The 21,280-nt window shown below is 43.6% G+C and overlaps 1 protein-coding gene across 2 annotated transcripts in view; it reads left to right on the top strand.

Moving 5' to 3' along the window:
- The window catches only part of LOC137544930 (interferon-induced GTP-binding protein Mx3-like), a 91,827-nt gene extending 71,560 nt beyond the window's left edge, over nt 1-20,267 (top strand). For both annotated transcript variants that reach the window (XM_068266026.1, XM_068266027.1), the window contains 6 exons: nt 394-516; nt 1,387-1,528; nt 1,664-1,822; nt 11,828-11,904; nt 14,973-15,218; nt 18,646-20,267. In XM_068266026.1, the coding sequence (XP_068122127.1) occupies nt 394-516; nt 1,387-1,528; nt 1,664-1,822; nt 11,828-11,904; nt 14,973-15,218; nt 18,646-18,876 (978 nt within the window). In that variant the 3' untranslated portion in view covers nt 18,877-20,267. The remainder of the gene's footprint in view (nt 1-393; nt 517-1,386; nt 1,529-1,663; nt 1,823-11,827; nt 11,905-14,972; nt 15,219-18,645) is intronic.
- Nucleotides 20,268-21,280: the final 1,013 nt, after the last annotated feature.

Here is a 21,280-nt window from a genome sequence, read left to right as displayed (position 1 = left end):
CTTAGCGCGCGTAAAACTTTGCACGCACAAAGTTAGCGAGCGATCTGATTGAGAAATCCGGTGCTAACCTACTTAGCACCCTGGTTAGCGCGTCTGAAGACTTTAGATGTGCTAAGTAGGTTAGCACCGCTTTGTGAATCAAGCCCCAAATGGCTTACCTCTGAGAAGAAGGGACAACGCCAATATAAGAAAGAAATTTTAATAATCAGACACAAACACGAGAACACGTTTCGCGGAGCACAGTCCGCTTCCTCAGATCAAATAAAGCTTTTTTTAGGTGCTCCAAGCTCTGCACGTTGGCTACCCAGAAATTGCTTTATCTGATTATTTTAATTATTAAAATTGGTGTATTTACTTTATGTTTGTGTTTACTATGCACATTTCATATTTCAGAGGACCTTGCCTTCTCTAGAAGATCAAATTAACAAAAAATTAAAGAGTGCAGAAGACAAACTACAACAGATTGGCATAGGAATTCCTGAGAATGAATCTGAGAAATGTGCTTTCCTTGTAGAGGTGAGATAACTAAAACTGACAAAATGTTTTGCACTGTATGCTGGATATGAATGTACTTTGTGTTGCTGTAGTCACTGTTATTTATAATGCAAGAAGTTGTACGTGAGACGTTACATTAGAGAAACCCTATAGAAACTAGGGGAAGAGAATTAGGCCCGGCTGCTGCTCTTCATTTCTGAAGGGGGGGTCACTGATGGGGGGTCAGAGGTGATGAGGTGGGAGTCAGGCTATGTGTGCCCGCCGCTCCCCCCTACAGACTACCTATACTGAGGGCACCTATACTAGGCTACCTATACTGCAGACACCTATACCAGGCTACCTATACTTGGGGCACCTACACCAGGCTACCAATTCTGGGGGCACTCACACCTGGCTACCTATATTGAGGGCACCTATACCTGGATGCCTATACTGGGGGCACTTATACCTAGCTACCTATACTGGGGGCACCTATACCTGGTTGCCTATACTGGTGGCACCTTTACCTGGGGGCACCTATACATGGATACCTATATTGGGGGCACCTATACCTGGCTTCCTATACTGGGGGCACCTATACCAGGCTTCCTATACTAGAGGCAACTATACTAGGCTGCCTATACTGGAGGCAACTTTACCAGACTACCTATACTGAAAGTATTTCTTTTTTATCCTGCTTGCCTTGCCTTTCCAATTTCTGCTTTGAGGGGGGAGTAGAGCAGGGTGGGGGCCATCCAAAGTTTCTCAGGGGGGCCCAGTGATTTCTAGTTACGCCCCTGGGTGGGAGGAATTTTTCGGGCTCGACTGTATAAATCAGTTTTTTCTGTATGAAATGCCAAACTGCAATGACACATGAATTGCCTGATGTATACTGATTGTTGTCCTTGACAGAGAATCAGGCAGTTTGATGACGAAATTTGCCAAGCTACTGAAGGAGAGGAGGAGGTCGCAAGTGGATTTCTGAAGCTGTTCACTGACATTCGGAGAAACTTTTCTTCCTGGGAAGAGACTCTGAAATATTCGGCTGACAGATGTAAGTATAGCACATAACTACAGATAGCAACACAGGCACCAGCCCCCAAACAATGAAGGGGTACTTATGGCTTCAGCCATATGAAGACAGGTAGGGCTGTGACACCACTTGCATAACTGTCCACTGCTATGTCAGTTCCACAGGAAATAAAGAGAGATGTCCATAACTATGAAAACCAGCATCGAGGTCGGGAGCTGACAGGATTTGTCAATTTCAGAACATTTGAAAACATTGCTAGGAAACAGATTCAGACATTTGAATATCCGGCAATTGGAAAGCTAAAGGAAGTCACAGGTGAGTAGTACTTTAAAGCGATAGTCTAGTTAAAAATACTGAGAGTGAGAGAAGTGTATGCTCACCGTTAATTTCCAATTTAATGGTTGCCCTTGGTAACCACCGTTCGGCACCAGCGATCCAATAACCACACTTAGTCTTGTATCAGCTTGACATTCACACAGCTGCAGCTTGATACACAGATCACAGGTGCTCCAAGTCAGTTAAAAATGTATTGCATGAGTCCGCGAAACAATGTTCAGCCTTGGTTACAAAAGCGGCGAGGATACAGCAGTCTTGGGGGTATCAGATAAGCAAAACGTGCATCATATCTATATATCTAAGTCAAACGAATACCATTTCTACTTATAAGCTACAACTACATCTTATATACAGAAAACTCGCCAGCTTAACAAGTAGGTCACTCCATACGATTTGCACCATCTAAAATCGGTTCTTTATTAGGCTTTTCTTTAAAAGGTTACAACATCTTAAAAATTCATCTGTGGGCAGTGGCGTAGCTACAAACCTCTGGGCCCCGATGCGGAATCTGGATGTGGCCCCCCCCCCCACGGCAACAACAGCCCCCCTCCCCCGGCAACACCCGACGCACACACATATCCAAATCCCTATAGCCAGCTATAGGTCCCCCCAGTATAGGTAGCCAGGCATAGGTAAGCCAGTATAGTTGCCCCCGGTATAGGTTAGCCAGGTAGGTGCCTCCAGCAAAGGTTACAACATCTTAAAAATTTATCTGTGGGTAAGTCAAAGATGACGCACAGGCGTTTCGGGCCATACACGGTCCCTTTTCAAATCAGGACAGACCCACACTAAAGTTCAACTGCTTCTAACACAGTATATATAGCCCACAAGAGGACCACATAGGAGACTGCTGATTTACATACATGCATATTCATATAGCATCCTCCACCAATCGGATTCCAGAATACAATTTCGCTGCTTTCCATAGAAGGTATACAAATAACAATAAATAGAGACTGCTTTTAATGACACATAAGAAGAAATGCATCAGTGGGCATTCATATCAAATAAGCCACTGTTTGAAACAGGGAGAAATATATGTCTGAACTCATCGTGTCTAAAACAGCATTTTAACCAATCCAAAACAGGCCTACAACGTCCGCCTGAGGACTTCAAAATAAACTCACCATCTAAAATCGGTTCTTTATTAGGCTTCTCTTTAAAAGGTTACAACATCTTAAAAATTCTTCTGTGGGTAAGTCAAAGATGATGCACAGGCGTTTCGGGCCATACTCGGTCCTTTTTCAAATCAGGACAGACCCACACTAAAGTTCATCTGCTTCTAACACAGTATATATAGCCCACAAGAGGACCACATAGGAGAGAGAGAATCCGTGGATCAGAGGCCACCTATCATCGCAGAATGTGGAGCGTCCACCAATCAGCGCTAACTGTGCTGACCGTGCTGCCCATCTCAAGACATCAAAGCGTCCTATCACCAATAGAAAATACGCTAACAACGTCCACATGTCAGGCTGAGGGGACCACGTGACTGGAGCACTCCGCATCACGTGACCCCGCCAGCCAATCCAATTGCTGCCTACAACGTCCGCCTCTCAAAGTAAACATATTACGTCAACTTGTTCAGTGAATATTAATTAGCTATGCGGCCAGTAATGTGCACGGACTCTCCCTTCATTCCTCCTCTAATGTATCAAACCCGGGGGCACAGGATCAGCAGAAGAAAAAGAAAACCACAACCACAAACAACAAAATATAACATAATACCCAAAAAGACTGGAATAAATAGTAGCTCTACATGATTATAGTCTCCGCTGATCCAATGTCACCGGCATCCCCATATTGCAGCGTCTTGCAGCGTATTGCAGCGTCTCCTAGTGGAGAAAAATGAAAAGCATTAATATATAAAAATTATTAAATCAATGTTAATGAATCATAGTCCCTATTCAGACCCTTTGGTTCAAGGGTGTCAAGCTTATTAATCCAGTAGTTCTCCCTCAAAGCTAATAATCTATGTCTATCCCCCCCCCCCCCCCCACATGGATAAGGTATCCCCTCTATCGCCTGTACTCTCAATTGTGACAATTTTTCTTACAAAAATGTTCAGACACGGATAAGTCCATAATTTAACTTCTGAAATTTGATTTATGGGAAGGTATACGGCCTTTTAATGGTTGAGTTGTTTTACCCACATACCCCAGCCCGCAGGGACATTTCAGTAGATAAACAACAAATCTTGAGTCACAATTAAAGGGATACTGTAGGAGGGTCGGGGGAAAATGAGGTGAACTTACCCGGGGCTTCTAATGGTCCCCCGCAGACATCCTGTGTTGGCGCAGCCACTCACCGATGCTCCGACCCCGCCTCCAGTTCACTTCTGGAATTTCTGACTTTAAAGTCAGAAAACCACTGCGTCTGCATTGCCGTGTCCTCGCTCCCGCCGATGTCACCAGGAGTGTATAGCAGAAGCCCAGTATGGTCTGTGCCTGCGCAGTACGCTCCTGGTGACATCAGCGGGATCGAGGACACGGCAACGCAAGCGCAGTGGTTTTCTGACTTTAAAGCCAGAAATTCCAGAAGTGAACTGGAGGCGGGGCCGGAGCATCGGTGAGTGGCTGCGCGGGCACAGGATGTCTGTGGGGGACCATTAGAAGCCCCGGGTAAGTTCAACTCATTTTCCCCCGACCCCCCTACAGTATCCCTTTAAAGGACCCTTTGATTTTAAATTTGGTCCCTCGGCTGGGGGAGGTACCCAGCATAAATGACAGTTTGAAAACATGGGAATGTACCGTTCCTTCTGCTCATATTTTGTCGTTCTGGAACCAAATAATTCCTGACCAATTTATCTCTAAAGGTGGCCACACACCATACATTTTTTTAAATATCTGTTCAATTTAAGAATTGCAATCAGTTTTTCTGACTGATTGTAACATTTCAAAAATATGACCAATGTGCCACACACCTATGTTCAATTTTTTCCCCAATTATGATAAAAATGATTGGAAACTCTGAAAAAATTGCTAGGGTGTGTATATTAATAAATTGGCAATCTACCACACAGCATACAATCTTTAGAAAGATTGAAGAAAAATATCTGGCATTCCAGATCGATAAAAATCGAAGAAAACGGGAAATCCGATCGGATTTTTCAGTCGAATGAAAAAAAAGCTTTACATTTTTTCGGGAGATCCGATCGTTTTTATCGAATTGCCGTAAAATCGGATCATTTTATTGTATTGTGTGTGGCCACCTTAAGAGATGGTGCTTTTTTATAGGATAATAGGGGCCAGTTGTGAAACTCTTTCACAATAGGTAACCCTTGTTTTAAAATTGGCCAATGCTTGTTCACTATATGCCCAATCCTCTCAGACAGTCCATTAAAGGTGGTAATGCAAGGTATCCTTTCTGATGTCTCCAATCTCACTCCTCCCCGTTTAGATAAAGCCTGTTCTTTAGGTTTAAACTTAAATCCATCCTGTAAACACACCAGTGAGTACCCCCTTGCTAGGATTTTGTACCTCATTTCCTCCATTCTTATTCCCCTTAAATTTGGATCCCTTACAAGTCTCTCAATTCTCTTAAATTGACCTTTAGGTATGTTATATTTGACATGGGATGGATGATAAGGTTAATGCTGATGTTAAACTTTTGAGATCAGAATTTGAAAGTAAAAGGGTGAAAAATGTAACTAACAATCTTTCTCCACAGGAACGTAGGGCCATTCAAACCCAGTCTTCTAATACATTGATCACAATAAGAGCAGCAGATAAAGGTGGTGCTGTAGTGATAATGAATACGACTCAGTATAGAGACGAGATTTTGAGACAATTAGGTGATGAACAGGTGTATGAGAAGTTAACTCATGACCCTACTATGACTATCAAACAACAAATCACCACTATACTGAACAAGGCAGAAACTAATGACATTATAGATAGAGACCTTAAAAGATTCCAGACTAAAGATTCCCCTAGGATCCCAATCCTATACACTCTTCCAAAGATTCACAAGAATCTTCAGAACCCCCAGGGGATTGATTCAATGTTTTCCAACATATCTATCTTTTTAGATAAAATCCTGAGACCGATAGTGAATAATTTGGACTCTTAGGGATACTCAACAATTTCTGGAGATTATTTCAGGGGTGAAGAATCTCGATGATGATTGTCTGTTGGTCACCAAAGACGTAAGTAGCCTTTATACTGCCATACCCCATGATGGGGGTATGGAGGCAGAGGATTTCTATTTGATGCATTTCTCAGATTTCCATACTGGACAAAATAAGTTTTTGTTGATGTTGTTAGAACTAATTTTGAGAAATAATTATTTTTTGTTTGAGTCTACATTTTACGTTCAGTGCAGGGGCACTGCAATGGGCTTGATTGTGGACCCCTTTTATGCCAACCTATTTATGGGCCTATACGAGGAAGCATTTGTATATTCTAGTCAGCTATTTTGCAAACATGCGATATTATGGAAACGGTATATTGATGATATTTTTCTGTTATGGAGGGGACCACGTTCGAGCCTTGATGCCTTTGTGACTAAACTACATACAAATTGCCCTACAATTGAGCTGACCATCCATGCTGACCAACAGAGAATGGACTTCCTGGACATGTGGGTGTTTAGGAGGGATGGTGCTTTGGAAACTGATTTATATGTAAAAAATACTGATAGAAATGTTATTCTTCATTTCTCGAGCCTTCATCCATCCCATGTAAAATATAACATACCTAAATGTCAATTTAAGAGAATTGAGAGAATTGTAAGGGATCCAAATTTAAGGGGAATAAGAATGGAGGAAATGAGGTACAAATTCCTGTGTGTTTACAGGATGGATTTAAGTTTAAACCTAAAGAACAGGCGTTATCTAAACGGGGAGGAGTGAGATTGGAGACATCAGAAAGGATACCTTGCGTTACCACCTTTAATGTACTGTCTGAGAGGATTGGGCATATAGTGAACAAGCATTGGCCAATTTTAAAACAAGGGTTACCTATTGTGAAAGAATTTCACGACTGGCCCCTATTATCCTATAAAAAAGCACCATCTCTTAGAGATAAATTGGTCAGGAATGATTTGGGTCCAGAACGACAAAATATGAGCAAAAGGAATGGTACATTCCCATGTTCAAACTGTCATTTATGCAGTTTTATTGTAAAGGGGGGTGTTTTTACCCACCCCAGCCGAAGGACCAAATTTAAAATCAAAGGGTCCTTTCATTGTGACTTAAGATGTGTTGTTTATCTACTGAAATGTCCTTGTGGGCTGGGGTATGTGGGTAAAACAACTCAACCATTAAAAGACCGTATAGCTTCCCATAAATCAAATATCAGAAGCAAAATTATGGACTTCTCCATGTCTGAACATTTTTGTAAGAAAAATCACTCATTGCCACAATTGAGAGTACAGGTGATTGAGGGGATACCTTATCCACGTAGAAGGGGGGGGGGGGGGGGGCTAGACATAGATTATTATCTTTGAGGGAGAACTATTGAATCAATAAGCTTGACACCCTTGAACCGAAGGGTCTGAATAGGGACTATGATTTATTAACATTGATTTAATCATTTTTATATATTACTGCTTTTCATTTTCTCCACTAGGAGGCACTGCAATATGGGGATGCCGGTGACATTGTATCAGCGGAAACTATAATCATGTAGTGCTACTATTTATTCCAGTCTTCTGCTGATCCTGTGCCCCCCGGGTTTGATACATTAGAGGAGGAATGAAGGGAGAGTCCGTGCACATTACTGGCCGCATGGCTAATTAATATTCACTGCACAAGCTGACGTAATATGTTTACTTTGAGAGGCGGACGTTGTAGGCAGCAATTGAATTGGCTGGCAGGGTCACGTGATGTGGAGTGCTCCAGTCACGTGGTCACCTCAGCCTGACTTGTGGACGTTGTCAGCGTATATCTATTGGTGATGGGACGCTTTGACGTCTTGAGATGGGCGGCACAGTCAGCGCAGTTAGCGCTGATTGGTGGACGCTCCACATTCTGCGATGATAGGCGGCCTCTGATCCACGGACTCTCTCTTTATTGGTGAGTTTATTTTGAAGTCCTCTGGCGGACATTGTAGGCCTGTTTTGGATTGGTTAAAATGCTGTTTTGGACACGATGAGTTTAGACTTATATTTCTCTCTGTTTCAAACAGTGGCTTATTCCATATGAATGCCCACTGATGCATTTCTTCTTATGTGTCATTAAAAGCAGTCTCTATTTATTGTTATTTGTATACCTTCTATGGAAAGCAGCGAAATTGTATTCTGGAATCCGATTGGTGGAGGATGCTATATGAATATGCACGTATGTAAATCAGCAGTCTCCTATGTGGTCCTCTTGTGGGCTATATATATTGTGTTAGAAGCAGTTGAACTTTAGTGTGGGTCTGTCCTGATTTGAAAAAGGACAGAGTATGGCCCGAAACGCCTGTGCGTCATCTTTGACTTACCCACAGATGAATTTTTAAGATGTTGTAACCTTTTAAAGAGAAGCCTAATAAAGAACCGATTTTAGATGGTGCAAATCGTATGGAGTGATTTACAGTGTCTCCTGCACGTTTACAACCATTGGTGCGGTGGCAATTACGCTATACAAGTGTTAAGTAGGCACACCCTCCTATAGGTGGGCTGTGGGTGTGGGCCAGCTGCCCATCACATTAGAAGCTTTCTATTGGCTTCAATGAGAATGTGATGGACAGCATACTTACTACGCAGATCCGGGAACTCCCAGCCATAATTAAAAATGGAAAGGCATGTTGATCTTCTTGCTGTGATTGATTATATCTTCTAGTGCCTGGGTATCTGGCACATCTTCTAGATTAGAAATTAAATGGCCTTCCACAAAGCATGATGTACCACTAAAACGATCAGAATTATGTTTCTCTAGAATATGTCTTAAGGGAGAACTCTGATTAAAGTATTTCACTGAAACAGTGGTATTAACCACTTATTGCTTTTAAGGCAGTTTATCTATGCCCCACGGGAGGACTGTTTCTGTTCCAGGGGCGCAGCTATACACCTCCCACCGCATCGCCACTGTGCGTACTCCCTGCTGTCTCCAGCACTCATTCTCATCACTGCTGCTTAGTAGAGAGATCAGTAAATGGGAGCGCAGTTCCCATTCATTGATCTAAGTCCGTGTCAATGATCACGAGCATCAATAAGATGCCTGCGGTCATTGTAATAAATTGAATTACACATGTGCACATTACTTCCTGTTCGCATACTAATTGTACGCTCAGGGAAGTAATGAGTGAGGACATCTTGTGGCCAAATAGTAAAATTACACCTGCATACATTTATTTCAATAAAAAGACCTACACATAATTTAAAATTAACTCCTTACCTCTCAAACTCTCCCATAAATTCCCAAATAAAACTTTTGCATTTAAAAAAATGACAATGAAAAAAAACATAAATAGTTACCTTAGGGACTGAACTTTTTTAATATGTATCTCAAGAGGGTATATTACTGTTTAAAAATAATAATGATAAAAAAATGGGCTTGTAAATAGTGATGGACGCAAAACTGAAAAAATGCTCCTTTATTTCAAAATAAAATATTGGTGCCATACATTGTGATAGGGACACAATGTAAACAGTGTAATAACTGGGACAAATGGGCAAATCAAATATGTGAGTTTTAATTATGGTAGCATGTATTATTTTAAAACTGTAATGGCCAAAAACGGAGATATTATTAATGTTTTAAATGTTTTCCTATTATACCAGTTAAAATGCATTTAGAATAAAACAATTCTTAGCAAAATGTACTACCCAAAGAAAGCCTAAGGCCTCGTTCACTTCTGAGGAGTGCAGATGGCCATGCGATCCGAACGCAGCGCATCCGATCGCACGCCATCTGCCCCGCTGCCCGCTGTGCTGCTGATCCCATCCATTGACAGTGATGGGATCAGCAGGCAGCAGTACACAAGCGCTTCCCAGCGCATCGTACTGCTGCGCAGCGCAGTAGATGTGAACGGTAGAAGGGCAGTCTATGCCCTTCTGCCGTTCCTGCGTTTCAGCACATCATACGCGCTTCCATATCCGCACCGAAGCGCGTATAATGTGAACAAGGCCTTAAGGTGTGTACACACATGCGACTATAGTCGTTTGAAACGATCGGTCCCCGATGATTCGAAATGACGATCGTTGCAAAAAAAACGCAAACGATCATTAACTCCCAACGACCAACGACTGATCTCGTTGGAAAAGAACGATCCGTCCTGGCAGATTTTTTGTAATGACCATCGTTATAACAAGCTATGTGTGTACAAAGATCGTTCCAAAACGATCGTTACAAAACATATGGGCATGCGCAAACACAATTTGGATTTTTTAAAAGCATCTTATGTTGTATTATGAGTACTATGGAAAGGCTGTAAATGTTTTAAAATATAAGTGTGTTTCTGTATGTGTATATTTTTATAACAATTTCTCTCTCTCTCTCTCTCTCTATATATATATATATATATATATATATATGTGTGTGTATATATATGTGTGTATATATATATATATATATATATATATATATATATATATATATATATACATACACACACACACACACACACACACACACTATCGCAGACCCTTTTTTGTTTTATTATTTGTATGTTATTTATATTATAATGTTTTAATAGTAATGTATATTGATATTGGCATACTGATGTAACTATAGTGTATAGCCCATACATGTGAAAGTCCGACCCGTGGCCCTCAGAACCATTAAATGTGTCCATCAAGTGGTTTTTACGCTTGGCATTATGTTTGGCCCTCTCTAGTCCACCTGGGAAGCTATTATGAATCAAAGCCTTTTATAAGATACCTTTGACGTCACTTCCTAAGATCTACTGAAAGATCGTTCGTTTGACGACGCAACTTCCTTTTTTCTATTGGCCATTAACATTGACGTTTCTTCAGTATCGTTCGTTCGATAACGATCGTATCGTTTTTTCACCTTTTCATCAACCTTTTCACAATCATTTTATGAATCCTCATTAAACAATCGTTCGTCGTTCGTCACGAACGATCGTTGTTGTATGTGTGTACGTAGCTTAACTGGTGGTGAAAAAACAAGATATAGATCATTTAGTTGTTATTAAGTTATTGACGAATGAGTGCTCTGGTCCATAAGGGGAAAAACCCATCAGTGGTTAAGTGGTTAAAGTAAATGAGGGATTTACATTGCAAGAACCTAGCACCTCCTTCTTGACAGTGTGGTATCTCACGGATTCGCTGATAAAGGAATCTAAGGGCCTGTACACACTGCTGCGCTTGCGTTGCGTTTTTAAAAACGCATGCGTTTTTAAAAACGCAAGGTCTTTTGAAAAAGAATGAAAATCGTGATGACTTGTACACACTGGTGCGATGCGTTTTTAGAAAAACGCAATCGCAGTGCCTGCTGCGCTTTTTTAAGCGCAGCGCATGAAAAACGCATTAAAACGCATGCGCTTGCGTTTTTGCCTGCTTTTTTCAGAAGTCAGTATCCCAGAAGACTCTGCAATCTCCTGATTCCTGTTGAAATGTAAACTAGAAAAAAAACAAAGGATTGTTTAGCCAATCAGCAATTACAAGAAAAACGCAAACGCACAAAAAACGCAGGCAAAAGCGCATGCGTTTTTAAAACTACAGGCACTTTAAAAACGCATGCGCTTGCGATTTTGCTTGCGTTTTTCAGTGTGTACAGGCCCTTATACGGTCCTCGACTGCCGTCACATGCAGAATTTGGGAACTCACTGTGGCTGCCTTCTCTGCTTCTAGTCACTGATCCATTATTTTTTAATATAACCGGCCCTGGCTGCTCCCCTGTAGTTACGCCCCTGCTCTTGTACCTCATAGACTTCACTGCATTTCTGGGAAGATTACACAAAATCAACATTAGCAATCAGAATTGTATTTGGGAAACTTATGCAACATTTCACAAAACCAAAATGTTTAATTACGATTGACACTAATATGCAGATGTACTAATGTATTTTTTGTTTGTTTGTTTGGTTTTTGTAGAATTGGTTCGATCATCTTTCAATATAATCGCTTTAAAACACTTTGCGCAGTTTCCATATCTTTACAGAAATGCCAAGGTAGGTGAAACTCTTCCTCCCTTTCATCACCTATTTTCAAGCTTAAAGGGATACTGTAGGGGGGTCGGGAGAAAATGAGTTGAACTTACCTGGGGCTTCTAATGGTCCCCCGCAGACATCTTGTACCCACGCAGCCACTCGCTGATGCTCCGGCCCCGCCTCCGGGTCACTTCTGGAATTTCAGACTTTAAAGTCTGAAAACCACTGTGCCTGTGTTGCCATGTCCTCGCACCCGCTGATGTCCCCAGGAGTATACTGTGCAGCCACAGACCATACAGGGTCTGCACAGTACGCTCCTGGTGACATCAGCGGGAGCTAGGACACGACAACGCAGGTGCAGTGGTTTTCAGACTTTAAAGTCTGAAATTCCAGAAATGAACTGGAGGCGGGGCCGGAGCATCGGTGAGCGGCTGCGTGGGCACATGATGTATGCGGGGGACCATTAGAAGCCCTGGGTAAGTTCAACTCATTTTCCCCCGACCCCTACAGTATTCCTTTAAAATGTACCCGAACTCAGTGACTGTTATGAAATGCATAAGCTATGACTGAGTTCTGCTCACAAAAACAATTTTATGCGTAACATTTGTTTGTGCATCTGCAGTTCGGAAGGGGGGAGAACATATCAGGAAGATTGTGGGGCCTCCAAGCAAAATTTTGATGAGGCCTCACACTGCCATCTCCATCCTCCATGATGACCTCTAAAGCCAGGAGGCCTATCAGCCAGGTGTCATAGCTAGTGTAGCCATCCATGGCATGATCGCCCCATAACAGTGCAGCCACCATGACTCGTCCCATAACAAGTATTGCCACTACAAGAATCTTACTTCCCCTATAGTAATGTATCAAAGTACCCTATGGTACTTTGACCACTGTCCTTGACCACTTTGTATGTATTGTAAAACAGCCGATTTTTGCACTGTTTTTATGCATGTATCTATTTCCTTAGCACTTAGCACTTTTTGACACAACCAGTACATAGCAGTTTTTTGCATATTTTTTGAATATTTTTATTTTTTGTATTCTTTATATATATATTTTTTTAAATATATTTTTGTACTTTTGTATTAGTAACCTATATTATGGGCTGAGCAATATATGGTGTGTGCACTTTATATACATATATCTTTTGATGATTTGATTCACATTGTGACACATAAAGTGTCTGCTGCTCCTGAGGATTTCCATTTACTCTTGGATTCGGAAGGTGTTTTTTAATTCATTGTTTTTAACTTATTTTGCTTGGATAAGTCCTCAATAAATTTGATTATTTAATTCACTTTACTTGAATATGATAAGTAGTGATTATTTTCATGTCTTTGGAATGGGCATCTTTTCTTGTGGTTATAGTCCATTAGCAAACGTATCTCCTTTCTGGGCTTCAACTACCACCTATATGCAAATGACACCCATTAATTTTCCCTTCTATGTCACAGTTAACAGTACAATCATCTGCCCAGCCACACAATCCCGCCGCCTGGGTGTCACCTTGGACTCAGTCTTCTCCATCACCCCCACATCCAAACCATTGCTAGGGCCTGAAATCTCCATTTATGTAACATTTCCAAGATTCCCCCCTTCCTGACCCCGGACACTGCCAAACTCCTTGTCCATGCCTTTATCATCTCCCGCCTGGACTACTGCAACACCCTCCTGTCAGGCCTTCCTCACAACCGCATTGCTCCCCTACAATTCATCATGAACACAGCAGCCAGACTAATCGAATCCTCCCACTGGCTCCTGATCTGCTCGGAATCGGCTTCAAAATCCTATGTTTCGCCAACAAATCTATACACAAGTCTTGCCCAACCAACATCTCTAACCTGGTCACCAGATACACACCTGACTCCCCACTTCACTCCTCCAACAACCTCCTCCTAACCACCCCACCCACTCCCATGCGCAACTACAGGACTTCACTAGAGCTGCCTCCATCCTGTGGAACCCTCTACCACTGCCCATCAGGCTTGCCTCCTCCTTCAACACCTTCAAACAAGCCCTCAAAACTCACCTCTACGAGAAGGCCTACCCCACCTCCCTGCTGCCCTGAGAACCTCTCGACACAGCCCCCCTCCTTTCGTGTCACCACCCCCTCCCTCTAGATTGTAAAGTCTTTGGCAGGGCCCTCCCTCCTTGTGTATCCTACTTGATTGTGCACTCTACCCAAAGAATAATGTGAACTTGTATTATTGTGACTGACTACCACTCCCTTGTGTATCTTATTGCTTATTACCTGTATTGTGCTGTCAGTCACCCCTGTATCATTGCCTGTAATCTTATTTATTGTACAGCGCTGCATAACATGTTGGCCTTATATAAATCCAATAAATAATAATAGTAATAATAGTAGCCATGCCTCTGCTGTAGCACCTTCCAGTAGATTTGTATCTCTTTACCTTTCTGTGAGCACTGTCAAGAAATCCATAACACTACTCGACTGATGGACTTGATGTGCTCCTCTAGTCCTCTAGTGCAAACAAAAACTCCTGTCTGTGAAGCTGCAACAGCAGAGATAAAACATTAGTGTCTGCAGAGGCAGACAGGTATCGTATGTTGCTAAAAGGTTTTCAGGGCCAGATTTACCATAAGGCACTGTAGGCACGTGCCTACAGGCGCCTGAGGATAGAAAGGCAGCTCACTCCCCTCCCTAAGTGGCTCCCTCCCTTCTTCCCTATGCAGACTCCCGAGCAGCGTGTATATCAGAGGTTACTCATCCAGCTCTCGGCTGTCCACTGACCAGATCTCCTTTCAGTCAGGGGCACTGAGCTACTAGCTACTTAACACTGAGGGTATCTCTAGCTACCTAATACTAAGGGGCAATTGTAGCTACCTATATTGGGCAAAAGAAGGTGGTGACAACTGAGCCACCCAGCACACTTGCGGTGCAGTTTGACGGGGGTTTGTAGCTTCATTGAGGGTGATGTCTAAGGTGCCATGACATATCTATGTACCTATAGGTTCCTGTGATGTAAATCCGGGCCTGTAGGTTTTACTTTGTTTGCAAGTTTTTGTGGTATAGTTCAATGACCCATTATGGACTTCTGTTTTTATCTGTTTTGCTTTTTTTCTAGGGTAAACTTGAAATTATTTGTAACGCGCAGCTAAAGGAAGCTGAGAAAGCCATCCGGACGCAGTTCAAGATGGAGAAAATCATCTACTGCCAGGATAAGCTTTATGGAGGGTCACTGAAGGAGGCCAGAGATGCTATAGCAAAAGAAACACCTCCAAAATTTCAAGCAGTGATTCCTCCCACTAGTCCCAGCCAGCTGCAGTTATCGGTTGATGAGATGTCCCACCATATTCAGGCATACTTTAAGGTGAGCCCGTCCATCTTCAGCTGCAGATCATACTTTGCTTATATGAAGGGATGAACTTCAGTCACAGGAATGGGATATTTCTAAATTGACCAGGCCAGAATTCAAAAATCTGTTCCTATTCAAACCTTTTTTTATCTTATTCTGAAATGTCTGAAATTATCTGTATCTTATCCTGAAATGTCTGTACTACATCTCTTTTACAGGGCTGGATTTGTGCTCTTTACCGCCCAAGGCCACTGTCACCAGCCGCCCCCCTTCAGTATAGGCAGCGAGATGATCCCTCCCCCTTCCCTCCAATAAAGGTAGCCAGATTATCCCTCCCCCTCCCTTCCCTCTAGTATAGGTAACCTGATGACCCCCCCCCCCCCAAGTATAGGTAACCAGATTAACCCTCCCCAGTATAGGTAGTCGGATGACTTTTTTAATCCCTCTTTTTCCCACCCCCCTTTCAGTATAGGTAGCCAGCTCACCTTCACACCGCAGCAGCTATCAGTGTAACTCAATTCTAGATCGTCACCAGTGCCGAAGCTTCCTCTTCCATTCCGTCTCCATTGCTGCCCAAGTCCATAGCCGCCGGCCACAATGCAGACATGCACAGAGAGGAAGGTGGCTGCAGCACAGGTATCTAGCAGCAGAGTACCACGGTCAGGCGCTCGCCTGATCTCCCTGCATTGCAGCATTTGCAAGCTTGCAAATGCTGCACCAGTTTAGCCTGCTGCTTTGGTGCCCTTGCTCGTGTGGTGCCCTAGCCCATGACCTAGTCGGCCTTGGCCTAAATCCGGCCCTGCTCTTTTATCTCCACATATGCTTTAATTCTGCATGGGAGAATAGTGATCGGAAGTTCAGGCTGTGGTTCTGTTACTCATTTTCCAACTTAACTATGTGGTTCTACTTTCACTAAGATTTGTGTCATCTAACCCGCTTGCTGATGCCTTACCCTAACCTCCTCTTTAATTTTAACCTGTTCCTAGTGCCTCACCTTCTCCAAACACCGGCGTAGCTAGATATTATGGGGCCCCATAGAAAAACTTTCATGAGGCCATCAGATGTAGGCAGAGCCGGATTAAGGCTAAATGGGGCCCTAAGCAAAGTAACTGATTTGCCCCCCCCCCCCCATCATGTCATAATAGAATGAAAAGGTGCAGCTGCTGTGTGCACAGCAACATGCCGCACACACGGGGGCAGCCGCGCTACTGATTGCTATGGGCAACAGCCCACTTTCCTCTGCGGGTGCACAATGCACGGAATAGCAGCGGCAACTTGGAGCCCATCTGTCTCCTCTAGAGTGCCGCCACTCTGTTACTACTACTATTACTACTTCCTACTCCCTGTCTGATCTGAGAATCAGGAAGTTCAGAGCTAGCGGCAGCCCTGTAGAGGAGACAGATGGGTTTCGGATGCTTGGATCACGGATACTCTATGTGAGTGGGCATTTGGCATCTGCTGCTATCACTCTTGCCCCCTGCAGCTGTCGTTCTCTGTGGGAAGGGAGGGAGGAGCGGGCAGTGGCAGAGCGCACAGTAGCAGGAGGGGGACCCAGGAGGAGACCCCGGCTCTGAAGATAATCAGCAGCAGGCGGTGTCTTTTGACAGGATTGCAAGGGCTGGATTATGTGCTGATGGGGCCCGTTTGACTCTGAATGGGGGCCCCCCAAGCGACTGCTTCTGTTTCCTGGTTGGTAATCCGGCCCTGGATGTAGGGACTCTTCAGCAATGCCACCTGCCCCTATCCTATATGAGTTAGACAATTTACATTCTCATGCGTTATAGTAAAGTCCATGGGCACTAAGACAAAGTCAGAGGGTTAATAGTAAATACTTCAATTACCATTGGGCCCCCTCTGCTTCAGGGCCCCATACAGCTGTTATGGCTGCTATGGCTATTGCTACGCCCCTGGATCCAAACAAATAGCTGTACATTTCCCTCCTCCCCCCTTTTCCAACTGCCAAACCCTAAGGCTATGTTCACACTAGGGCATGACAATATAATTGCATTACTAACATTATGCTATTATATTGTAATTCACATTGATGCATTAGCAGTGTGGTGCTGTCGAATCCGACTGCATAATGTGAGACATGTTGTGCAGTATCAGACAATGTGTGCTTGTACACTGGCAGTGAAGCATACTTTTGACAGTGAAGCATATTTTTCATTAGCTGTAGGCTTAATGACATGCGTTATAATGCACAATGCGTCATTTTCCCCTTCGTTGTATTGCAACCTTGTTTTTGCAGAGATCACAATGCCCAAGAGTGAACCTAGCCTTAAGGTGGCCACACACCATACAATTTTTTTAATCTCTTTTCAATTCAAGAATTGCAATCAATTTTTCTGACTGATTGTAACATTTAAAAAATCTGACCAATGTACCACACGTGTGGTCAATTTTTATGAAAAAAAATGAAAAATCGAAGAAAATTGCTTGGAAGTATATACCTTATATACTCGCATATAAGCCGACCCGCATATAGGCCGACCCCCCAACTTTTACCCCGGGAAACAGGAAAAAGTCATTGACTCGCATATAAGCCCTCGCATATAAGAGGGAGATGCGCATGGAAGGGGGTTGCTGCACATGAAAGAGGGAGATGCACATGGAAGGGGGTTGCTGCACATGGAAGGGGGCTGCTGCACATGGAACAGGGTGCAGCACATGGAAGGGGAAGGTGGTTGCTGGATATGGAAGAGGGAGATGCACATGGAAGGGGAAGGGGGTTGCTGCACATGGAAGGGGAAGGTGGTTGACGCACATGGAAGAGGGTGCAGCACATGGAAGGGGAAGGGGGATGCTGCACATGGAAGAAGAAGACGCACATGGAAGGGGAAGGGGGTTGCTGGCATGGAAGAGGGAGATGCCCATGTAATGGAAAGGGGTCAGACTACAGTGCGGACTGGGTCAGACTACAGTGTGACCCTTACTGATAAGAAATTACAACTATAAAACACTTTCCTAGCAGAAAATGGCTTCTGGGAGCAGGAAACAGATAAAAGGGTCAATAGTTCATAGATTTTAGCTCTGGCATACTTCAATGAATGTGTCATTGAGCAAAAACAATAAAACAGTAAAAACGTAAAAAGTAGATTTAAATATAAAATAAAACTGCGGAAGAAGGAGGATAGATATAATTGTTTATTTCATATGTTCTTTTCACCTCGGGTGTCCTTTAAATGCTTCAGAAAACAGAAAAAAAATCTATGCTCTTTTGCATAGATAACATCCGAAGTTTTTTTTAACTCTTCCTGTACTGGAAACACTATGAGACTCTTTTCTTTGCTACTAATGTTCTATTTCCTAGCTGTACTACACATACAATTCATGATGTCATAAGTTTATTTTCGCTACAGGTTTGCTTTAAGTTTTGTAGTAAGAGGACTGCAGGACAACTCTTATCCTAACTCTTCCCCATTGATATTCTCTCTGCTAGACTGCCACTGCTCGCCTAGGGGACCAGATCCCTCTCATCATCCAGCACTACGTCCTTTATGAGGTTGCCCTGCAACTTAAGAATCAGATGATGCAGTTGATCCAGGAAAAAGAGAATTTAAGCATGCTGCTGCAGGAGAAGAATAATATGGCCAGAGAGAGGAAGCAGCTGAAGGACCAGATCATCCGTCTCCATGCAGCCCAGGAGCGACTAGCAAAGTTCCCAAACTAGGACATGGGAGCTGACCACGATCGGCACTGCAAAATAACTTGTATAAGAAGTGCTTGAGTTTTATTTACTTGTAGTTTATGCTAGAGCTGCTCTTTAGACCATATATTTCCTGTATTGTAGAGACTGTGTTCCAAGGCTGCCATGGTCCCTTGTGCAGTCTGTAAAGTACTGCTCGAGCAATGAGGTGAAAAACTGACAGTTAGAACTGACAGTAACAAACTGACATAGAAACTGCATTGTTTGACTGTCAATAAGGCCTTGCTGACACACGTGGGGCTTGATTCACAAAGCCGTCATAACTCTTATCACAGCTGCGCTAGCGGTTTGTGCGCGCTATAACGTGTGTACCGTTTTTGGCGTGCAAATGCGAATTTGCGCACGAAATCGTTGCCGTTTTCACGTGAAAATTTGCGTTTGTGCGTGAAAATGTGCATTATCGAGTGAAGAAGGGTGTGATTTTGCGCGCAAATTTGCATTTGCATGCGAAAAACGTTACATGCGCTATAACGCTACCACGCCCGTGATAAGAGTTTTCACGGCTTTGTGAATCAAGCCCATGGTCACTGCAGTGGTATGATTACCACCTCATAGGCATCTTGTTAAACCACCCAGCATTACAACACGGTGGTAGACAGGCGTTTACAAGCTTTTGACTGCATTTATACAACATGTCCCACCTAACACATAATTATCACCGCCACTTATCGCTTGTGTAAATGAAAACATCCATAACAGCAAAATGAGTCTCAGTGGTGTGAAGGACATTCTTAGTGGTGAAAGAAAATGTGCTCACTGCTTGTGTGAATACAGCCTACGGTACCTTCAGTGCAGACTTACCTCACACTAATTAAATAAACCCTGTAACGAGGAGGGGGTCCAGACGCTTCCAAGATTCTCTTCTAGCTCACAGTTCTTCCACGGGACTCTCTTCTTCTTGTGGCTGCGCTCCCATCCATGTAGGAGCCTATCCATCCGAGGCATGCGCGAGTAAGGTTTATGCATGCCCAGTAGAATGAGGTGCTTGTGGATGGACGAGTGGCTTCATTCTACTGGGCATATTCAGAACATACTGCACCGGCCCAGTATAGATGAACTTGTCTTCAGTGGGAGAACAGCTGAGCTTGTCCACTGTGGATGAACAACCAGCCTCGTCCACAGTGGGAGATCAGCCAAACTTGTCCATAGTGGGAGAGCAGCTGAGCTTGTCCACAGTGGAATAACAGACGAGGCTTTTCCACAGTGGAAGAACAGCTGAGCTTGTACACAGTGGGAGAACAGCCGAGTTTGTCCACAGTGGGAGATCAGCCAAACTTGTTCACAGGGGGAGAACAGCCGAGCTTGTCCACAGTGGGAGAACAGCCGAGTTTGTCCACAGTGGGAGATCAGCCAAACTTGTTCACAGGGGGAGAACAGCCGAGCTTGTCCACAGTGGGAGAACAGCCGAGTTTGTCAACAGTGGGAGATCAGCCAAACTTGTCCACAGTGGGAGAACAGCAGAGTTTGTCAACAGTGGGAGAACAGCCACTAGGAACATATTCAACTAGCTGTTGTTGAATATTCTTTAGAGGGACCCAGCACTGGAACATTGGGCTGCAGGAAGATTGGAAAATCCTCTGGACTATCCAGAGGCTTCCCGCTACTGAGGTACACTTCAACACATTGGGGCTTGTGCACAAAGTAAGGTAAAGTTTCTGTGCACAGGGCCAACAAGGTAGCGTGCATTGGGCAATTAGTGCGCAAACACTTTCATTCCAGCGCAGGAGACTTGGGCGCAGCAGTGAGTAACTTCAGCGCCGTCAGAAGATGGAGCTGAAGTTACTTATAAAACAGTATAATTTGTCCTCCAGCAAATGCTGGAAGCCGAATTATTTCATTCCCCACCATCCAAGGCGGCCTGGAGGGGGAAGAGTATTTAATATGGCCGGGACTTGTGCAGCAGCAGGATCAGCCGTATACCGGCTGTATCCTGCGCCCAATTCTCCTGCGCAGATTCCTCTTGTACGCTTAGTGCGACCTGCGTTACTTGCATAGCGGGCATTACTTTAACACCTAGGTAACATGGGTCTCGCTTATTGTGCAACACAGCCTCACTGTCAGTCTAAGCAACAGTAAAATTGCAGTGCACTCTCTGTGCACGGAAACTTTATCAGAGTTTTGTGCATCTGATCCGATGTTTGTTAATTGAGCCCATTACGACCAATAAAATATTTTTGAGCTGTTGCTCAGTGAAGGCCTGCCTCAGAAACCCTCTCTACCACTGAAGTAAAAGTATTTTGAGGGCATTACTTCTGCTAGTCATTTCAGAAAGGGTCGGCTCTCCCATTGAGGCAAGGGGGGCATTTGCTCCAGGGCCTCTAAGCTCCGCTGCTCCCTTCCCTATCCTTCCCCCTGCTTCAAGCATGTC

This window comes from Hyperolius riggenbachi, chromosome 2 (genome assembly GCF_040937935.1).
Source record: "Hyperolius riggenbachi isolate aHypRig1 chromosome 2, aHypRig1.pri, whole genome shotgun sequence".
Taxonomy (NCBI): Eukaryota; Metazoa; Chordata; class Amphibia; order Anura; family Hyperoliidae; genus Hyperolius; species Hyperolius riggenbachi.
The sequence above is the reverse complement of the archived record's forward strand: the minus strand, read 5'-3'. Positions and strand labels throughout refer to the sequence as shown.